This window comes from Chlamydotis macqueenii, chromosome 3 (genome assembly GCF_036417535.1).
Source record: "Chlamydotis macqueenii isolate bChlMac1 chromosome 3, bChlMac1.mat, whole genome shotgun sequence".
Lineage (NCBI taxonomy): Eukaryota > Metazoa > Chordata > Aves > Otidiformes > Otididae > Chlamydotis > Chlamydotis macqueenii.
In genome coordinates this window covers 34,664,163-34,687,038 of record NC_141558.1, presented here as the reverse complement: position 1 = coordinate 34,687,038, position 22,876 = coordinate 34,664,163, and the positions used below count along the sequence as shown (strand labels likewise).

The following is a 22,876-nucleotide window of genomic DNA, read 5'->3' as shown; positions in this document are numbered from 1 at the left end:
TGAGTAACTTCTGTCTTGTGAATTTGCTTTTCCTGAGCCACTCCTTTCCTCTGGTCTGCACAGAGACAAAGGAATATCTTTCCTGCTCCTGTTTCTTGGCTGAACAGGAAAGAGATATATTTTTCCTTCCTCTGTTTCACCTTCTCCCCCTCTCCTCCATTCATCAGCTACTTGTAAGGAACAGAGAAGAAATTCTTCCAGTTTTCTAAGCTATTTGGTAAAGCTGCAACAAAAAAGAAAAACTTGTCTGGTCTCCATACTAATTTCTTCAGCAAGGTTTCCAGTGATCCACAGAGTCTGAGGCCTAGGGGAAAGCACTCTGACAGGCTGGATTTATCCTGTCGACAATTCCATGCAGTTCCCAAACACTTCCCAGAACACACAAACTGCAATTCAAATACGTATCATTTGCCCATGGTTGTCAACAATTAAGGGAGAGAGGGCAGGTGAGGCGATACCCATCAATAACTGTCACATAATCTGGTTACTGCTTCAAACAAAACAAAATTTCCTGGATTAAATAACCCTACCTAGTGAAAGGCCTACATAATTAAGGAATATAAGCAGCACATTTGTAATATGGGAAAAGTTAAAGTTCCAAAGACTGTAGAAAAATATTTTTTTACAAAAACATATTTTTTTAAGGGTCTAGCCTCCCAACATTTTGCCAACACAAGCTTCAGTACCACCACAAAAAAAAAATAATGTGTTTTGGCAGAAAACATACTCCAAAAGAAGCTGGAGGACATGGAATTATAGAAGTTTAATTTTTCACACTGTAAAATAATTTACTTTGTGATGACAGAGTTCTGCTTGAAAGACTTCTTGGAAAGGAAGAAACCAAAGAACAAATTAGTACAATGCATTTACAGTCTAAGAGGTGTACCAGATTTTGAATACTAACTTTATTTCTCTCTGTAAACATACTTTACATGGATGACAAAAACACCAGCCAACAAGGTGATCATTATGATCTTTTTGGGAGACTAATAAGGACAGATAAATGTAGTGCAGCTTTCAAGTCTCCCTGGCAGTCCACTGCACAGTAGTATTTAATAAAATCCACAGAGATAGCATTTAGCATCACCCTCCTACTGTTCCTCGCTGGCTCCATTGTGCCCAGCAAAACAAAGCCTTTGTTATACTCTGAGCACAGTGATTTCAGCTGAGGTATTTATTCACTGTGACCTATTAGGACTCACATGATCTTCTTGTACACAAAAGGTCCCTAAGAAGGAGAGAGAGAAATGAGTAGCTCTTTGGGTTGCGGGAACAAAATAAAACAATGTGCTTGTCAAAACTCTAATATTGATAGCAATCAAATAGTTTCTAAACTATGCTACCACAGCAAAACCTGGTGGCTATTTAACAAATATGTAAAACAGTCCAATCCACTTTCCATGTACATGCAGTAAGCCACACGACAAAAAGATACTAGCGTATTTATTTGTGTATGTTTGCTTTTAGCTGCACATGTTTAGAAAAGGCTAGAGAAAGAGGCTTAATGCATTAATCCTTTGAGATGGCAGGAAGAGTTCTCTGAACTCATTTTTGCCATCCACAACAACAAACATTGAGGAAAAATAAGATTTTCTGGCATAAAAACATAACTGCTTGTGTTTGCAGACTTGTGAAGCAGTACACTGCTAACAACGCCCCAGGCTTATCAGGATAAACATGCTGAGCAGAAAATCTTTACAGTCTTCATACAAGCTGAAACTGAAGCTGTAACAAAAACTGTAGTTGTTCTTAAGAAACCCTCCTTGACAGGGTCACTTGAGATGCAGTGAAAGAGCAGCAGCATATTATGATACAATTTTACTTTAGTGCTTGGCATGTCCCACTAAATGTTCTCAAAAGGAAACTATACATACATGCTTTATCTACACATTATGTGCACAACAGGCAAAAACTAATCTGCTCTCAGACGCTGAGTCAATAGTTCACCGAGAGCATTTCCAGTGGGGTGCCATCTGAATCTGACATGGATGCAATTTGGTCAAACCTTTTCTGCTTCTAATTAACACTTTCACTTAAGAGGAATGAGAAAGTAAGGGTCTTTTCAAAAATAGCCTGATAATACTGAACTAAGAAAGCAGAAAATTTTGGTAACAAGATTAGCATACAAAATTATTTTCATAAATTGAAGAGATGATCTAAAAATCCACAAGGTAGATTTTGCTAAATGAAAGTGTGTGGTAGTATACTAAGGAGAAATAAAAAATGCAAATGCAAGATGGAGAATAACCAGGTAAGCAGTGAGTCGATAGAGAAAGATCAGCAGTTACAGTGGATGACAAGCTGAATTAAGTAAAAAAAAAAAATTACTAACTTTCAAAACCTGCAATTCTCATATCGCCATGCATTAATATGAGTACCATCTGTACTGCATAATCTATAATTTTCTAGTCTAATGTCATCTGTAACACCGATAAAGATTCTCCTGGACGAATACACCAGAGATTCTGCTGTCAATTTAGACATGGTCTGGAGAAGAGCAAATAGTAAAACTTGGAAAATATTGGCCACTGGAAGCACTTTGTCCTGCAAACCCCACATCTTCTTATAATGAGAAAAATTATTTGTAACTTCCATATCAGCTGATAAGGCAGCAAGATGATAGTGACTTAAGAATCCTCAATTTCTAATAACTGGAGGGGAAGAGGATAAATCTATAATCACTTTCCAGAAATGCACTATTGAATGTATTAGGAAGAGATCTAGATCTTAATCTTTTAACTGAAGGTAGAATAACCGTTCCCCAATAATTACTTACCATTGGTCACTGCAATAACTTTTTCCATTCTAATTACCATGAGGGTTCTAACCCTTGAACATCCCTTCCTTCAAAGTACAGAAATAAGTAGACCAGCAAGAAATCTACTTGTTTGCTCTACCTAGAAATACCTCTCAAAGGTCAGCCATTCAGTAATAACGTATTACTGGAACAACAGCCCATACCTGTGCTAAAGTTAAGACTTCTGAATATGAGTTAATTCAGAAGAGCTTCTGCGATCTTCTACAAAAACAGGATATTCAAACAGCACAGGTTGTCACGCATGGTTTATTATGCTTATTATTTTGTCCAGGAACACCAGTTTCATCCCAGAGTTCTGGAAGTGGGCACTGAACACTATTTCCACTACAGCTATTCTCTTTTAATTTATCAGTATTGGTTAGAATTAGGTAGAGATCAAGATTACTTCTCTTGCATAGAATGAGCTCTTGACCACTGGAAACCTTCATTATTCAAATCTATTACATCCCTCAAGGACTAAAAAAGCCAATGCTCTCAAGGGCTCAAAGATCAACTTTTCACCTCATAAGTCTGACATAACCTAAGCATGCATTAACTAACACCTGCCACTTTTACTGGCCACAGTGACATACCAAGGTTAAATCGATCAGCTGTTACTGTGTTTCAGTCCACAAGTTTATGAAATGTTAACACATACTTCATATGATAAGACATGAATATAAATATATACTGTAAGACACAAATATATAAGACATAAAGAATAGTAATAAGTTTCAAAAGACATAAAACATGTTAAAAACTTCTACAAACTACATTAATACAGGTAATTAATTATGCCTTTCTTATACTAAAGTTCTAGTGTAATGTGCGTGAAGTTGTATTTCTGATTCACTAAAACAATCTGACTGTTTCCGTAAGTCAATAAAAAGCACTCATGCATTTTTCCAATGAGTGAAGTGAATGTTAATTAGTTTTCTAATTAAAATATTCATGCATTCAGCTAAACAGTGAGAACTACTTTTAATGTGCTCAAAACTGTTTAGCCCAAGCTCAGTTTTTGATGTGATGCTTTTTTTAACTCCAGAAAATACAAACATAGAAAACCAAATGTTAAAACACACAATTCAGCTGCATGCAGCTTAGCAAGCATCCCTGACAACTTATGTGCTAGAAGGATCAATCTCAACAGGGGAAAACTTGTGGTGGAAGCTAGAGGTTTGTCATAAACAAAAGGCAATTGTAGTGAAATAATTTTAATAAAATTCAGTTTCACAAGAGTCATAATTTCCACTGTATTGTAATGTTATCATCAGTATCATGTTTAAACATGCTCTTTGCAATTATTCCTTCTCCATGTGCATACAGAAAGAAATCACTATCCTACCTCTGTGCCTAGGAAGTTACCTTGATGAAACAATATTATCTTTGCAGTCAAGATTAAATGTTTGTTCACCAGCAACAGCAAGAAGCAGTGCATTTCTGGATTTCTGTTTGTGGTGGCGTTTTTAAAGCTGAAACTTGACTTCAGAAGAATTAGATGTGCCAAACACAGGGACACTGATCACCCAGACACTGAGAAGGGCGACTATACTACCCTCCAATTACAGCATCCCAGACCTAACGCCAAAGGGAACAGTCACGGGAGCATTGTGCAGACCCTGTGACAAGAGAGGTGCATTCAAGTACCTTCAGAAACATACTGTTTCAAGGAATGTTAATGCTGTGCCTAAAGTATCTGTTAAATCTATCAGCATATCTAATTTTCTGTGTAGGTTATGGATTGAACAGGCTGACTGCTGTACTTTCATCGTCCACACAGCGTACTCACTGAGACGTACGGTTTTGCAAAATGCGATAGTGACTTATTCAGAGCTGTTACTTTCCTGAAAAAGGCCTTTTTAGTTATTGTACAACTATCACTCTTCCAAATGAAAATTTTAAGAACTCCAGTGACCTAAGAACAACGAAACAAGCATACCTCAGCATCTGAAAATGCACATTTGGTTCAAGTGGTTTAAAAAAGAAAAAAAATCGAGGCCCCGTTAAAGGTTGTCGTCTCAAAATTCACATTTGCAGGACGGCTCGTTTCGGCGCCGTGACACAACCCGCTCCTCCCTCGTGTCGTTACCCACCCCCCCCCCCACCCCGCCCCAATCCGGGGAACCGGGGCCGCCGCGCCCGCGGGAGCCGGGGGAGGGAGGCCGGCGGCGCGCGAGACTCACTTGATGACCGTTCCTTTGGCGCCCCCTGCCGTGGTGAGCATGACGCGCGCGGTCAGGCTGCCGCGCAGGTCCTCCTGGTCCAGCCCCAGCAGCGCCGCGCAGGCCTCCAGCGCCGGCTCGCTCCGCGGCCTCACCGTGCAGCCCCCTGCGAGCAACCCGCACAGCCGTTACCCCGCCGGCTCCGCCCCGGGGCAGCACCGGCACCCCCGCTGTTTTATACTGAGCTTTCTGTCGTTAACGAAACCGCTGCGAGTTCGGCATTTTTATGGTAAATTCTAGGAAACAAACACTGATCTGGTGATGATCTCGCCATGACGACAAGTAACATCAACTCTGAAGGAATCAAAGTTTCCCCCTGGACATGACTTCACAGATTAAATGTGAAAAGTCAGTTCTCAAAACTAAGAAAACCCCCAAAACAAACAAAAAACCCCACCCAAAAACTATGCATGAAATTCTGTATTCCCAGAACATTGTTCTAAACACGGGCTGTTCAAAAGCTAACATGCTTTTAAGTGAAAAAACAACCCCAAAATGTAGAAGTGCTAACACCTAGAATCTAACTGTAGTGATTTAAAAATGTCTGGATTTGCACGTTCCTGTAACTCCTGTTCCTGTAATTCCTGTTCCAGAATTCCTTGCTAGGTATGCACAGATCAGCACAAGTGCCTGGCAAGGCAGACTCACAGCACTTTTTCAGATAATCTTCTGAATAATCTAATAATGTACGTACATTTTCCCAGGTACGCAGCTGAGAGGTGTGCTACCTTTGGCTCCGCACCACAGCCTTATGGCCAGAGCTCGCCCAGCCACTACAGGTTCATAAACCCTTAACCGGAGTGCTGAAGCGCTTCAGTAAAATCTAACGCTTAAAAAATTACTTATGCCAGGATTACATTTATTTCCTGCTGTCCTCAGTAAAATTTATTTCTACAGGTAAGTGAAGCGACCAAAATGGATAGATAATTAAATAATTAGTCAACATTGCTTGAATTTCTTAACTCTACAATGACGCTAAGGGGAAAGAAAGAAAAAAAAAAAAAAGAAAAAAGAAGATAAAGGAGCCCTTAAAAGATTAAGGCTTTTGTGACTTGATCTTGGAAGCTCTGAAACACCATCTGACCTGTAGTAAACAGCTTTTGTTTGGTGTTTCCCAGATTTTTGAAGCAGCGACAAAACTTTAGAGGGTCTCCCCCTGAGCAGTTCAAATGAACGCTCTGTATACACGTACAAGGTGAGATTAGAATAAAGCTTCTATTTGCAATGAACATCTTAGAAGTTTAATAATTTATTACAGAAAAAATGGGTTTGAATTTCAACATTCAGAGAAAACAAGTTTTCTGATATCCTCCTTCCTTTCTCTAAAAAAAAAGAAAAAAAAAGAGAGAGAAAAAATGAAAAAGACAAAAAAAAAAAAAGAAAATAAAACACCTTCTCTGTGACAAGCCTAAGCTACCTGGTTTGAATTCAGTGTTGGCCCTAATTGGACCAGGACACATTGAACTACAGACCTCCTATGATCTCTTCCGACCTGAACGTTTCTGTGGCAATTCTGTCAAGTCCTGTGGCAATTCTGTGCTTGGGGTCAGGAGCCAGTGAACCTATACAGCTAGTTCTCATTTAATTCATCATTCAAATCACCTTTTAAAATGTTCTTTGGTATGCCCTCCCTAACAACTTTACCGAGTTTTGCAACAGCTACACAGACCTGAAACAGGACTAAGAGGAACCAGTTTCACTGTATCTTGTGTATCTTGCAACTCAAGATAAAATCTACATATATATCTTTTCTACTCTAGTTATATTTGTGGTATGCCCACACTGGGAGTTTCTTCAGTCCTTCAGGAATATATGGACAGCGGTTCTCAGCCTAAAAAGGCTGATTTCAGTAGTAAGATAAGAATGACCATTTCCAAAATACTCATTCCTCTTCCTTAGCCTTCCTGCATATTCTGCTACTGAGTTCTAGCTACGCTGGTACCAACTTGTCTTGTAAATGACACCTTAAATTAGGAAGCTTACTTTTACCTAAGTTTTTGCTGTACCTTTTTTTCCTCATCTCTCAAAATACTAACTTGATGGTATTTTTGGAAGCCAAAGGACATAAAGCCTTTCTCTACACATTGAGCTGATAATTTCAAGATGTTTTCATGCTATTAGCAAGAACTTGGATTTTTAATAATTACTATGAAAATGCACATACAGTTTTGAGACACAAAATGTCTCTTTTCTTTAAGAGAAATTTCTTGAACAATCTCAGTGAGAGCCTATTTGCTTTCAGAGCATGTAAAGTACAACTTTAAAACAAGCACATAAACTTGACTTGAAAATGGGGTGAATTAAGACTGAATTACCCCTGAACACAAGGCAGCTTTCTAAAGCAACAATTCACAAGGAAAGGAATCATCTATAATCAAGATACATTTTCAGTATTTTTACAGAAAAGAATTTATGTTTTATCTAACCTGAAGTGCTCCCAGCTTCCTCAAAGTCAATATTTCCAAGGTGAAGGACACCAGCCACTACTCTAAAAAGATCAAGTTTTTCTGCATCATCCAGTCCAATCTTTTTCATTGCTGTGCACATTCGGTTGAAATCTCCATGATCGTCTAAGAGTGGGTCCTTCAAGGACCCTGCTTTGAGATACTATAAAACAACAACATAAACCAAAAATTTGGTAAATTATTTTGAAGCAAATGTAAGCAATTATTTCTGATCAATAATAAACCATAACAAAGAGCATAACAAAGCATGCAAAACCCAAACTAAGTAGAAAGAGATTAGAGCTCTTCATACAGGACCGGTTTTGCAAGAAACCTGATTTGTTTTAATTTGTTGATACTTCAAAGCATGACCTTCAAACTTCAAAGTAAACTTCAAACTATCCTCAGAAAGCAGAAGTTGGAGAGTGTGACAGCTAAGGACAGGGGAACACAGGACAGCGAGCAGTGCCAAACAAAAGCTTGGCTAAGGGAGCTACAGAAGAACTTATTCTGAGGAGTACTTCTAATCCCTAGCAGTTGAAAGAAGACTGAGGTCTTGTAATAGGATGACAGAAAGTTTGACAGGCCATGGGAAAAGAGTACAGGACAAATCAGGTTGGAAGAGTTATTCCCCATCCCAAACAGACTTATTTGGAGAGATATACTTGTTAACATTTGCTGGCAATTAAGAAACAGTGAAGTTCTTTTGCAGTGTTCTACAAATTAAAAGAATACCAGCTACGTTTTAAAATACCAATTTAACATTTTGCTGATTTTCCTAAATTGAATACATCAAAAGGCATTTTAGTTACTAACAGTTTTAAACAGTAGATGGTAACACATCTGCATGCAATCAAGAGACTAACTGAACATGCACAGACTGATCTAAGGTTTTACAATTACTTTAAAATGTTTTCAACTAACAGGAATAATTAACTTCAAATGGAAGCCTTGTTAATGTCAAATAAGCTAACAAGATTTTTATCAAAACAAAACACCACATGCATCTGAAAAATTCACTTCACACAACATTTAGACACATCAATAAAATTAAACTCCATCTTAATTATATAAAATAATCACCTCATCTTCCTGATAAGGAAAACACAAAAATAATTTAATTATTAATTGACTATTCCAGCTACTTTTATTAAAATAAACAATCTTAATATTTTTCATAAAATGACAGAGCAAGTATTAAATTTCTGATTTAAAAGCCTGAACAATGCAATATATTTCCTGTTTAGGTGGCTAGACTAAGTTTTAATATAATTGAAATGTGATCATTTATTGTGCCTACAAATTGACATGGTTGTAACACACAGGTATTATGGCAACATTTGTTCCACTATCTAATGTCCAATATATATGTTCAGAATTATTCTTTCAGTATGTTTTACTTTAGAGAAACTCATTTCAAATTAAGTCCTTTAGAGGACACATTTTATAAAAGAACACTTGCTTGTAAATGACATCAGTAACAGAAGATTGTGTATGCCTCACAGTAATAGCAAATCAGCATTTCTGTATCTCACTTTCCACCATTCCTCATTATAAAATACAGACTACATCCAAGCAAAGGAAAGTGGCATTATGCGCTCAGTGTTAAAACACATAAACACTAGAAATCCAGGAGCAGACTTCACAATGTTGACCTGAGCAAAACAAGTATCTATAGTGTCTTTCATAGCTAGGCATGAGCTACATACAAACTCAAGCCTAAGTTCTCAAAGGTAAAAGAGATGGCACGGTCATTGGGGGAGAGAAGCTCTTGAGTGAATTTATCTTTGCATTATTCCACATGTCTATGCAGCTTGCCCTGCTACTGAATCCCGAGTACGAATTTGATTAAGATTTGAAATATCTTCCAGCTATACAAATTAAAAATTCATACTTTAGGTATGAATAGATGACAATTGTATTAGAGAGCAGAGTAGACGTTTAATGAAGTGTTTGAACAACTTCCAGTTCACCTATACTATTAATTTGGATTGAATTCTTTAGTGTCCTCATGCAAACAAGCTCAAAGGCCTAAGTGTTACAAATTCTGGTAATTCCAGTTTTTAAAAAATGTAAACAGAGTTAGAGCAAGAGGAAATGTTTTGAAGTTTCACACTTTCTTGCAGGAAATGCCATGCTGTGCTCTATGTAACAGTTCATAGCAAGGGGACAAGAAATAATAAAGAATGCAGTGTACTTATGTACTTATGGAAGGGGATATATTCATCTTGGAAGCGAAGTTTTAAAAGTTTATAAAACAGTCTGGAGCATCACTTCAAAAATCCAGACAGTAAAAATGGGTCTGGAAAAAAATATTGCTTCTAACCTATTCCTAGCAGTAGTAAGATTTAAAAAGAAAACTACAGAAAGTCTTGGACTGATTTTTGTCTCCCATAGAAGACAAGCTGCATCATTAAGTGTTGTATTATTATAAGAATAAAAAAAAACAATTTTATGTATGGTCACATTTGGGATTTCAAGATGCATGTTAAAATTTATTTCTAGGACTGAACTCCAAAGCCCAAGTTCTGAATATAGCAGCTTTGACAGTACCGATTTAGACCTATGAAGATGTGTAAAATGAACATTTCATTCCACACTGTAAAACTGTAATCATCACTTTCAACTTGATCTGCATTAGTCAATAATATAAACTAACTGAAGATACAAACATACCTCAGGACTCTTGCGATTTTGCAAAATCTGCTTGTCTGTTTCTTTGTTAGCAAAGTATCTGGTACAGCCTCGATTTAAATACTGTAACAATAAAAAAGTGGAAATGCATACTTAAAGACAAAAGTAAGGAAAACATATGCTTTTATTTAAGGCTTGCTCTACATAGCTTGATTTATTCATACGATATCAACAACATGCTAGGTGTTCAAAATTCATTCCTTGAAAATGTATTTATTTACATCTGCAAAATTATAAAAGTGCAACAGTAACAAACTTCTATTGAAAGCTTCTCCATTTTGACAACTGAAATACTTTTTGACACAGTGGCATATTCATTTGTTAAGTCCCACAATCTTTTCTTAACATTTGACTCTATTAATAGGCTGGGATTGCAGAAACTTTACTCCAGCAACTTGCACAGAACAACATTAATATTTAAGTTTTCAGCAATATATATGCTTTATACAGTATATGCAGGGGTGAGACGGGTAGGATCAAAGAATTTGCGGTACTACATCCAGTGTAGCTTTATGGTCATTTTTTCCTCACTCGTGATATATTTCTATAGGTAGTAAGAGACACAGCATAATAAAAATCTTGAAGAGTATTAAAAGCTTATAACATGGTACAAGCACAAGCCTAATTCAGAATCTGGCTTCTGATATCAATCTGACATTGTATAGTAAAGAGAACAGACCAAGCATTCAGATAATGACTGACACTTCCAGCAAAATGGGATTGCCAGCTTTTTCTTTCTGATTTGTTCAGCTGAAAGTAAGAACTCTGTCCAAAAGCTTGGACAGAGTCCTTTGTCTGAAGGAAGTGAACTGATTCTTTGCTCTAGCCCATGAACAAAGGAGATGTTTTCAACTAGGTGAACACAGAGCATTCTACATTTTGTTGAAAATTTATACACAAAATTCTAAAAAATAAGATATTCTTCAAATCATTTCACTAGAAAGGAAACTAGGTGACAAATTTAACATTAAAACAAAGGGACAGGAAACACTTTTCAAAGTTAGCTTGGCGTTTAACAAAATATTGAAAAGTTTTCTTTACCAGCCAGTAAGAATGCAAAGCACAGCATATTTTAAGCACAACAATATACCCTTGTATTACAGTATGAGTAACATGATCCCAGAAACTGGGGATGGGAAGTGAAAGAGGTCATACTTGTCAAGAAGAGAGCGTGGAAACTTATCTGACAGACTGCAAACATGAACCAGCACAGTACTCAGTAATAACCTATGCAGGAGACATTTAATCACAAGATAATGGCTTTCATCTGAAAGCTAAAAACTCAAGTAAATTTACCTATTAAACCAAGGAGAAATTATATTTTTAAAACACACAAATACATAGCTTGATGTTATCATGTATAATATCTAAATACCATTGTGCTTTTTTTTTTTTTAAACTCTGAAGTACATCACCTCATTATTCAGTGAACCCAAACATAAGGCAATCTGATTTCTCTTCCAGAAATTAAGATCTGAAAAAAACTCAGCTTCTCACCTCCATCAACTATACTCTAGGTACAGATTTACAGTGCAGCTTTACTTTCAAAGCCATGTGGCGCAGTCCAAGCCACTTACACCTATAAGGTTCAGCCGACCACTTACCTGAAAACTCTAGGGGAACCTAAAACAGTACCCAGGACTGCACACTTGTGTGTGGCTGTGCTCAGAGGAAGAGTGTGTAAGAAACCTGCAACTTTTCAGAGTCTTTTTCCAAGTAAATTCACTGTTCCCCAGGGGAACTAACAGAGAGGTAACCGCCCCCCCCCATCAGTGCAGCTGAAATCCAGACAACAGGTCAGGCAGGTGCAGCCAATGCAGTTGTCTTGGTTCACACTGAATCATAGAATAGTTTGGGTTGGAAGGGACCTTTAAAGGTCACCTAGTCCAACCACCCTGCAAGAAGCAGGGACATCTCCAAACAGATCAGGTTGCTCAGAGCCCTGTCCAACCTGGCCTTGACTGCAACCTGTTCCAGTGTTCCACCACTCTCACTGTGAAAAACTTCGTCCTTCTATCTAGTCAAAATCTACCTTCCTCTACTTTAAAACCATTACCCCTCGTCCTATCACAACAGGCCCTGGTAAAAAGTTTCTCCTGCGCATCTATGCCAAGATGGCCAAATGCATGGAAAGGAGATTACAAAGGATCACTTAAGTCAAAGGGAAGCAAGCCTATGGGGGAGGTGGGAGGGACACAAGACATTAAGGTATCCTTCATCTTTTAACATTGTTTCACTTTTGTGGAAAAAATAGAATTACCTTAGATTTGAGATGGTCCTGTTTTCAAGTGAGTGTAGTTAAGAGAAAGCAAGCACTGAGCAAAATAAACTTGAGCCTTAGAACCCAAGCTGGCCCTCATTTGGACTTGGACTTGATAAGCTAAAGTGGCACAATAGAGCTGATGTAAAACTGTGACTTCAGGGATGGGTTTTTCTAAACAAGCAATTTAAGAGTATGGTTTTTTTTTCTGAATGTTTTTCTTGTCAAAAATATAGCATTAATATCAAAACACTGATCGATTGTCAAACCTTGCCTACATCCCCATCTATTATTATTAGAAGCTTGAAAAATGGTGTTCCCATGAAATTTGGACAAGACAGACACGCAGTCAATAAAATCTTTATGATCTTGGAGGTCTTTTCCAACCATAAGATTCTCTGATTCTATGAAAAAATGTGTTAAAAAAGTGACACAAGCGTGATTTTTCAGAGCCATTTTATGATAAAACCTGAAGCAGCAATGAGAATGAAGAACACAGAAAAAATAATCTTGAGAAAAGTAATACAAATTTAGAAAGAAAATTAACCTTTTAGAGGTTTTCTTCCAAAAATCTCCTATAAAATGATATTTCATGAAAATTTAGTGCAATATGACTAATAAATTTTAAGTATATTTATATTCATTTAGATACATACAAAGATTAAAATTATCCTATTTTTTTTTTAATCAAAGATAATCTACTTCAACTTCAGACAGGGGGAAAAAGGTGTTAAAATTTTCAAATTAATATGCAGAGTAGTTCTTTCACATGAAGCAAGGAACTCAGGATTCAACTACTAACTTATGGTAAAGTAATAAATATTCTTAGTGGAAATTAAAGTGCCTGCTGCAAACTTAATAGAAGTCAAAAAAATTATGGCACGGTGTAATAAGGCTGGTGTGACTGTAAGACCTTTACAAATGAAACAGGCAAGTGAGTGCCTTCTGTAAAGGCACTCAGGCTGTTCAGTACTGCACTGCACCAGCCTGATTTTAAGCAGGTGATAATTCTGACCTTGACATCTACAACCTTGCGTGCCCTCACGAGCAGAGTTTTTGATTAAAAAAAAAAAATCCCCAAGAGCGGGCATGCAGCATATTCAGTTCCAGAATTAAAAAAATCTATTAACTACAAGAAATAAGTTTTAATGGAAAAGTGGCTGCACAAGAAAAATATATATTTGAAAATTTGTTCAAGATTTTTGCTTTAAAACATGCAAGAGAATACTGCATAGAATAACTGCACAGTAAAGAAGAAAGTTTTGAACACTAGTTCCGTATTATGTCAGAGCTTTCTATTTTCAAGGCTTCTAGCCATCTGCTGAATTCTCATGAAACTGAGCAAAAAAGATCTTGGGGAAAGTTACAGATAAGCACACTCCAAGAAAAAAAGATACTGCAATAATTGACATGTAATACGCTGAGTTTAAGAATAAGGGAAATTGAGTTGGAGTCATTCAGGCAAACAGAAAACAAAATAAGAGAAAAAATTCTGACTGACAAGAAAGGAAAGAAAGCAAAAGGAAACATTACATTGTTTGTCGATCATTTCTGAAAACCATTTAGTGGAATCTGAGAGAAGGGGAGGAAAAAGAAGGAAAGCCAGAGGAAAAGCTAAACTGAACCAGTAAAAATTTTTTTAAAAACTGGAAAAATGGGAGGAAAAGAATGCAAGAACTTAATGGTAGGACAGAAAGCCAATCTGTTTGTGGGACTGGTACTAGAAACAACACAGAATCAGGGTTAATCAGGAGAAACTACATAATCAGAAAAGGGAAACAAAAACCTAAAAATACAGCATGGGGAGAAGAAGGGAAGGCAGTAAACAAATCAGAAGTCGTAAGAACACACGCACTGGATTAAAATAAAAGGCCCATACTATCCAAGAGCTTGTTCTCAACCATGACCTCTGCTTCATCCAAGGATTCTACTGTTCCTCCCTGAATTGGGATGACAAATCTGTGTATGCTATTTACAAATATTTATGTATACTGCAGCATAACTATTTCATTCTCCCTTCCTTTCCTAACAACTCCTAAAATTCTACTCTGCTTTCTTCCTGCCACTGAAATTCTTTAACATTTTTAAAGAAGTGTTCAAGTCTAATTTCCCCACTGTTTATTTTAAGTTCACTTTCATTTAGGTACAGTTAGGAGTATTACACTCAGTACTGACTTTATTTGCATTTTATTGGCTTCTCCATTACTTGAATGACTGGACAGTAAGTCAGTCATGTTGCCGAAAGATAGCCAAAACTCAGAAATAGTAAGTAGTCCTCAGGAAAGAATAAATTAGGTGAAGAAAAACCTAAGAGGTAGGATCATGCTTAATAAATAGAAGTAATCTTGGCAGGAAGAGCTGAGCATGGGCTTTGGGTCAACTGGAGACAAAAACGTGAGCTTTCAGCTGAAAGGGACTGGTAATTCTTATAATGTAACCTGGAGTTAACAAGAATGAGAGAGGAGTATGACAAGAGGAATGGGAGAGGCTCAAAAATGGAACAGTACAAATGACAATCTACAGTGTACAGTATGATAGGAACAAGGTGCAACAGAGTAGAGAAAAAAGTGATGTGAAAGCACATGGACTGCAACAGAGAAACACAACAACCTTTTCACCATTGTCTGATGCTTGTTGGGAAGCATGAGGAAAGAATAATTTAAGAGAGAGAATGGTGGGACAACTCCTCTTCCTAAATGCATGGTTGGAATAGGAAGGAATAAGCGCAGTTTTCAAGATATAACAGATGGGTTACCCACAGAACAATTAGATCACAATCAAGGAATTTGCACTTTACGCTTCTAGAAGAGCCCATGACAACATTACTAGCAGCTAGATATGCAACAGTACATTTTTGGAAAAAGCAAAGATTCCTCAATTATAAGACATAGAAAAAAGTATAGGAAATCTTCCAGTAAGGAAAAATGGCAGGCAGCTTTATTTCCAGATTAAACAGATTTAACAAAAAAAAATTCTGATTTTTGTAACAGGAAGGAGTGTGTCAAAGATAATAAACAGAGATTTTAATAAGATCTATATGAAAAATCCATGTGTGGCAGTATGAGAAGCTTTATAAACATTAACTCTGATACTCACCCTAAAGTTGTCAGGAGAGCTTAGATATAGTTTTTCCCTAATATCTTCTGGAGCACCAGCACAAAGTCTGTAGAATATATGATAATTCCTCTCTTCTTTGCCTTGCACACAGATCCTAGATTTCTCCAGAAGGTAATGTGATACAAATCCACCAACCACTGAGTTCTAGAAGGAAGAAATATTTTTCTGATTATCTGAATATTTTTTTGATTAGTTGAGATTTAGAAGTTTTCAATTTACATTTGTTTGATCATGGCTCACTCAACAGACACAGCTCCAACGAAAATTAAAATATATCTATACTTAGTACATATTAAGCTTAGAAAAGAAACCATTGCCTTTGCCACAACTTCTCCCCTCAACTCCTGTATTGTATATGCATACACTCCTCTTAAAAGAAGGCTCTGCTTCATCCCAACAAGCAGAAATCCTTGGTAGAATTCCAGTAGTTCCTGCAAGAGCACTGCTACAGCTACCCTTACACTTTTTGGATGGCAGTAAGTGCCACTACCGTGCTATTACAGCCTTCCCTATCCCTAGTTGCATTTCACTGAGGCTCTTGCAAAGGAGAAGGAAAGGTTAAAATTAAAGAATATACATTTGGGCAATATCTTAGGCAGACTAATTATGAGCAAACATTTTATTTCAAACACTTGCACTTCTTTTCTGAGATGGAAGCCTGACACAGATTCCAAAAGCCATTTGCTATCTGGCCTATGATAGAATTCCCTGTGCCTAGACAGATCTTTATAGCAAGGAAATTCCTGAGCTTATGGCCATTACAGCAACTAAGGAGGACTTATTGACTGACAAATTTGACTAGGGTTATGCAGTCATTCACTCATTCAGGAGGCCTCAGTCTGTACTCTTAATGCTTTGAGAAACCAGACCTAATTAGGTCGCCACAAAGTGAAGTCTAGTGGAGTATGAAGTCTTGTAAAAAAAAAGGAGGCTCAAGTAAACAGGTTGATCTTGCACTGGAAAGCTGAAACAGACTTTTAAGCAGTTTCTGAAGATACTCTGAGTGCTATTTGCTTCAGCTGAAACACCACGTAAGTGTTGACAGATAAATTGACAGGTCATGAATGCATTATTCCAAGCAGAAATTTGGGGCCTTTCCATAAATTTATTAACATGAACTAGAGAAACTACAAAACAAAACTACACTCAAACAAAGGTTTTCATAAGCTACAAAGTGAATAGAACTTCTGACAAAAAACAATTCCGTGACTTCTGTCACATACATAATGCTAATGTGAGGTTCCAAAATTTCACACAAATACATAAAAACATCAATAATTCATTTAAAGTATTAAAGCATTAAAAAACATTTAGATCTGTTTCTATCTAATACGCAACTCACACTTATTTGTGCATTAAAGGAATGCATAAACACTTAACAGCAAGTAAGTAATTCTTTAGACATGCCTTTTTGCAGTGAAGGGAACAATTTTTTTCTTTTGTGGATGGAACCAATTTCCCTACTGACTTGACCCACTGGTTTCCAGTAGTGACACAGTACTGTGTGGCTTTGGTTTTCCTTTCAAAGTGATAGAATACAAATCAAATCTGTAAAGCAGGACAGTAGCTATTTGCTGTAAGATTAAGAAGTCTATTCAGTCTAGCATTTCCATTTTATGGAAAAACATCATCACTCGTTATCTGTAAGAAAATTCCAGTACCTTTTCATTGAAGTGAATTTCAACAAATTTCCCAAAACGACTGCTGTTGTTGTTGCGAACAGTCTTCGCATTTCCAAAGGCTTCTAATAGGGGATTTGCTGTTTTAGAAATTAAAATAAAAAAAATTTAAGTCTGAAAATTTGATCAATAAACTACCAAAAAGAAAGAGAGAACAAATGCATAACAATTATTCAGTGAACTTATTGGGAATAAGGTTTGAAAATTAAAGGAAAAAATATTAGCAATTAGGAATAATCAATTTTGCAAACTGCACTGAATATACTGTGGTGGAACTTACAATGAGGTACTTAAATATCACATAACACTGCCAAGTATTTGAATTGATATGGTAAGAAATTCAGAGACAAACACTGAAAATTATTCATTGATGTTCTTCTACAGCAAGTAGGTAAATAACTGATATATAAACTATACTAGACAACACACAATTTGGCACGTCCCAATAAGTTGTTCATAAAAATCTAAACTACCCACTTATCCCTCAGACAGAAATGCCACTGAAATGTCATGCATGCAACATATTAGATTGATTAGGGAATAAAAAAAAAAACATATTAGAAGAGCATGCTGATTTCAAAAACAACTTAAAAATGCCCTTTCAAATTAGGTCAATTAAGTGATTGAGTTGTTCTTTTTTTTTACTGGCTGCTATTTTCAAGTGCCTTAAAGCCCATACAGAAAGAGTGGCAGCAATCTAATGCAAATACATATATATGCATACACATAAACACCATGCATAGTTTAAGCAGTTTGAAAATGCTTAGTAGTTATGAAGCACAAGGCCTCTGAAAGACTGCATTTTACTAGTTCTGAAGATCAAAGAAAATCGATTTACTGAATTGTACTAACAGTAAACCACTGAAAATGTCTGCAAGATTTTTTAAGGCTTCTAGCTAAAAATATGCATTTCAAACTAACTGCGTAGGAATTCAGATTTAAAACTCCACTGACAACCATCTACAAATCTGCTCCTCCAAAAATTAAAGAATGAAGGAATAACTACAATGGTTAGATAAAGCATGGATGATAATGCGTCATTTAGTAGGCCATCATCAGCATTAACTTTTCTGTTTTGGCTAGATTTTCACTTTTTTAATATTTACAGCTTACAAAAATGCAAATCTGACTTTCAAAACTGACTTCTTAAGATATCTTTGATAATTATTAAGGTATTTTATGTAATATTAACAGTTTCAAAGAAAAGCTTATGAATAAAAACAAATTGGAAGTGGTCTTTCAGACAGGCTAAAGGGTCTTCTAGTAATACATATGCTGTAAGCATGTTCATTAAAATTGTGCCTAAAACACTTAAAAATTCATGCATCAGATGCTGGTTTAGATTAAAAAAAACAAAGTCTTCTAAGAATACCTACAAGTACGAACTAATTTTATCGCACACTGCATCAGGCATTATCTTGGTCACTTTCTTGAGTTCCTTTAACACACAGTGGATTTCACTAAGGAATTGGTTTAAGCAAACCTACAGCAACAAGTGATTAAAGACTGCAGTACCTCTCTTGACTAATGCGGTGGCTCAAATTTGAAAACAGAAAAATTTAAAGCAAAAGAAGAAGCAAAAATTTTTGGTTTAAGAAAAATACAGAGAGTAATTAAATTCCGAAATAAATCTACTATATGCTACAGAAGACTGAAACTGACATACGAGGCATTATTAGACAGCCTGAGAGTTGTTTGGTTTTCAGACATTTACATTTTCTCAAAAAGTTAGCTTCTGTTCAAATAGGAACTGCATGCAACATTAAAGAGGCTCAACTGGATGATCAACACAGTCTCTTCTGACCTTGTTTGGGAGTTTGTTACAAAAACAGACACAATAAAAGTGTTAATCTGAATTATGTGCTTTCTGACAAAAGAAAAAAAAAAAAAGACATAACAGAAAAATGACCCAGAACTGTAATTTAAAAGAACTTCTCTGCTTTATCTGACTTCGAGAATTTTATGGTGAGAAGGGAGGAATTATTCTTTCCTGGTACTAACGGATAGTAATGACAACGTACTCTTGTCCTTGAAGATTTCATCCAGCTTAAAATCCAATCTTGGTTACATATGTGTGTGAAGTTCAACTCGGATACACACTTAAACATTTCCTAGATCAAGGATTGTATGACACTATACTAAATAAAAATAAAGTGAATAACAAATTTAAAATATGTTTTCATAATTTAAGATCAAGATAATCTACCAGTAAATTATCCCCTAGGAAGTCTGATAATATTTCCTTCCTAGCTTTTATTTAGTTGCTGTTGATTGACATTTCAAATTTGAAAAAATAAAAATAAAAAAAATACTGGAACCTTTAATTCAATGAATGAAAATTCAATACCTTCTACAATTCTATCATCAATATCTTGGCCAGTACCATAGGATTCTGTCAAATACCTGTAAAGTAAAATAAAAATATCGATATCTCTCATATGTCAGGTTATCTTAATTTCATACTTACTCACCATTTACTAGAGGGAAAGCATATTAATTGTAAGTCCCAAATACCTATATCTTTTAAAATAAATGCAGTTTGAAATTTTCGTTAAAACAAAAATATTCTTGCAGAATTCAGATTTTTTTTCAATACTTCAAGACATGTTAGAAATTTCTTTTAGATGTGCATATGGAAATTACACTTTTATTCAAATATAATGAAGCTATTACTGTACTATCTGTATTTATTAATCATCTTAGTAAACACATAAGGTTTCATTTGTATTTCCTGAATTGAAGACTGTTTCCATGCATATAGTTTCTGCATTCATAACTATTAGTGTTAATAAAAATCCCACATGGAGATGGTAAGATTCAATTCAGCAACTGAAGAAAGAATTTGAAAATAAATCCACAACATACTTGCTCCAAAGTTGCAGCTTTTTAAATTACTTTTTTTCCTGCACACAGGGGATGCTTTCTGGAAAATCGTAAGTAAATGTAGGATGAGTTAAAACCAGTTATTAAAAATGGGGCCTTCCAAAAAAACTTTAGGAGCACTAACAGAGCTGTATTAGTACCTTTTGCTTTCTGATCACACAAAGGAAAAACCTTCCTGATTTTAACACTTAATAATGTTTTGTATGCAGACTCCATAAGGGCAGGTTGTAGGGAAAAGCAATAGCAATTATATTTGCCTGCTGTGTAATCAGAACTTGCTTTGCTGACAAGTGGAAGAAAAACCTCCTTTGAGAGCATTCCTCAGGAGATATTCTCCCAGTGCCTGCCATGTTAGGATGTCCCCCGTAAAAATCATTACCAGTACCTTGCTGTAAATCTTACAGCTATCTATTAAAGGTCGCACAGGGGCAGAGAAGAGCAATATGAAGGACAGACAGACAGCCATGACAATTCTTCATGGGATGTGGAAGATAATACTGCTAATGAACATACATCCTAAAGAATACATTATGTCAGGGAAAAGGGAATAAAAGATTTTTACAGGGAAACAAAGAAAAGGAAGGGAAGGGAGCGTATTCACACTGCCGGCACTGTGCTCCCTTGGATAATCAGGCCACCTATGATATAGGTGAATTTAATGGAGCAGTGCTCTCCAGAGTGAAATAAAGCAGTTAGTTAAAGTATAACACAAATATGGTCAAAAACATCAAAAATCATATAAGAGGAAGCAAAGCTGATATATCATCAGCAATATGGCCTCCATGTAGTTTAATATCCCTCATTTAGCATTGGTCATACATGAAGATCAATAAATAAATAAATCCCATTATTCAATCTTATTCAGTAAACTAGGGTAAAGTATATTACAGAACCCCTGCAGTCACCTCAAAATCAACAGTTAAAAACCCTGGATACTCAAACAAACAAAAAAAAAAACTAAGACAGGGAAAACAGAGACATGCACATTTATGGCAAAACCAATGGTGTCTTGCAAGACAGAGTTAAAATGCCTAGTTACATTTTTATCTACCACAACACCAGATGTGCAATACCAAAATGACTGCATCATAAACCATAATAACTACATGATGTCACTACAACCGAGTTAAAAGTTTCTGTGAGTATGTAGGCATTTCTGTATATTATCATGTCAGCATTTAACCCAGTGAATTTCTTTTACTAAAGTGCATGTAGGAGCATATATGTATCTTACTGAATTGTGTCTTAAACCAACTGATTACCGTACAATTTGCTCTGTCTGTATGTCAATCAAATGCATCAACACAAGAGATTCACAGAATAGCTTTGGTCCAAAAGCACAAACCTCAAAACAAATTTAGTGTTTTCTGTTTTGCCAGCTCCCGATTCTCCAGAGACTATGATGGACTGACTCATCTTGAGCACTTTCATGTCACGGAATGCTTTATCAGCTTAAAAAGAAGAATACGTTAAACATGACAAAAATTAACAATTGGGAGAACTGCAAGCATAAAGTTAAGCTACAATACAAAAATTAAAATCTAACATTATCAGGAATAAAAAACAAATCTTTACAACTGAGTGCAGTCTGCAGACTTACTGAAGTCTGTTTCCCTTTAATTTATATTATAGCAGCTCACCCTCCAACACTGACATGTAAGAGCTTCACGACAAAATAAAACAAAACCAACCACCTACAACTAAATCTCTTGAATTAAATGTACTTACAAAATAGTAATCAATCTTACTTTAATACGTTTTCTAAAGGGAAACTTTCAGTTTTACTTCGTAACAAGTAACATCTGAGACAAGGAAATCTGGAAAAACGTGGGGCTTTTGATACGCAACAGGTACCAAAAACCCAGCTGTATACTTTTGATCACAGAACAAAATGCCACATGGTGAGAAGGCTTTTAACATGGTGACTTGTAATTTCCAAAGTTTTCATTTTTCCTTAAAAAAAGTGACTGAAGTCAGGTTTATCCCATTAAAAACATTTAAATGCACTTTTTGCCTATAACACAAGCATATCAAAGGAAACAGTGTGTGTGTTCTGGCAACATAATAAAAGGCAAAGAGAAATCACTACACCGAAAGACAGTGCCAATCACAATTATGTCATTCTTCACTTGTAAAATCTGAATTTCTTTTTTTCTTTTTTTTTTTAAAATGGTTGTAAATTATATTTAAACTGCTTATATATAAAACACTGGAGGTGCAGAATAATTATAATAGGCTTGCCAAGGCTGCTAATTTCCAAATTCTTCAAACTGCATATCAAGGATGGGAAGACTTGCAATTTTAGCAAATGTTTTTATGTGTTTTTATTTTATAGTACTTCAAACTAATTACTGTTATATGTGGCAATTTATAGATAACTACAAAGTATTTAATGCTTGTTTAGTAAAAGACAAATACAGACTCAATACATACCAATAGCAAAAACATGTGGTGGCAATGTTCCAAGTGATCTACCCTGGTACTTTTTAATAGTATCTGAAGAATAAAACTTAGGTATATCAAAATATGGATTCACTGCAATAAGAATGTTGGCTACATATGTCTGTGAAGAAAACAATTAACAGCAAACTATTAGCTAGTATCCAACCATGTGGTTAACAGCAATTCTATATTACTATTGAAGACTATAGCCTACATATAACAATTACATTTACAATTCTCTCCAGCTAATGCAGATACAAGAAGGGAGTTCCTCTAATTATCTTCTCAGGACTTCTATGAAATTCTCTCAGAAGAATTTCCTAACCACTGAGCTGTGG

General features: G+C 35.9%; 1 protein-coding gene across 4 annotated transcripts in view; it reads right to left on the bottom strand.

The window, feature by feature from the left end:
* The window catches only part of MYO6 (myosin VI), a 102,996-nt gene that overhangs the window by 42,757 nt on the left and 37,363 nt on the right, over positions 1-22,876 (bottom strand). For all 4 annotated transcript variants that reach the window (XM_086744854.1, XM_086744855.1, XM_086744857.1 and 1 more), the window contains exons 5-12: positions 22,530-22,659; positions 21,442-21,547; positions 19,561-19,616; positions 17,196-17,293; positions 15,514-15,678; positions 10,140-10,220; positions 7,446-7,626; positions 4,981-5,125 (exon numbers count right to left, since the gene is read on the bottom strand). In XM_086744854.1, the coding sequence (XP_086600980.1) occupies positions 4,981-5,125; positions 7,446-7,626; positions 10,140-10,220; positions 15,514-15,678; positions 17,196-17,293; positions 19,561-19,616; positions 21,442-21,547; positions 22,530-22,659 (962 nt within the window). The remainder of the gene's footprint in view (positions 1-4,980; positions 5,126-7,445; positions 7,627-10,139; positions 10,221-15,513; positions 15,679-17,195; positions 17,294-19,560; positions 19,617-21,441; positions 21,548-22,529; positions 22,660-22,876) is intronic.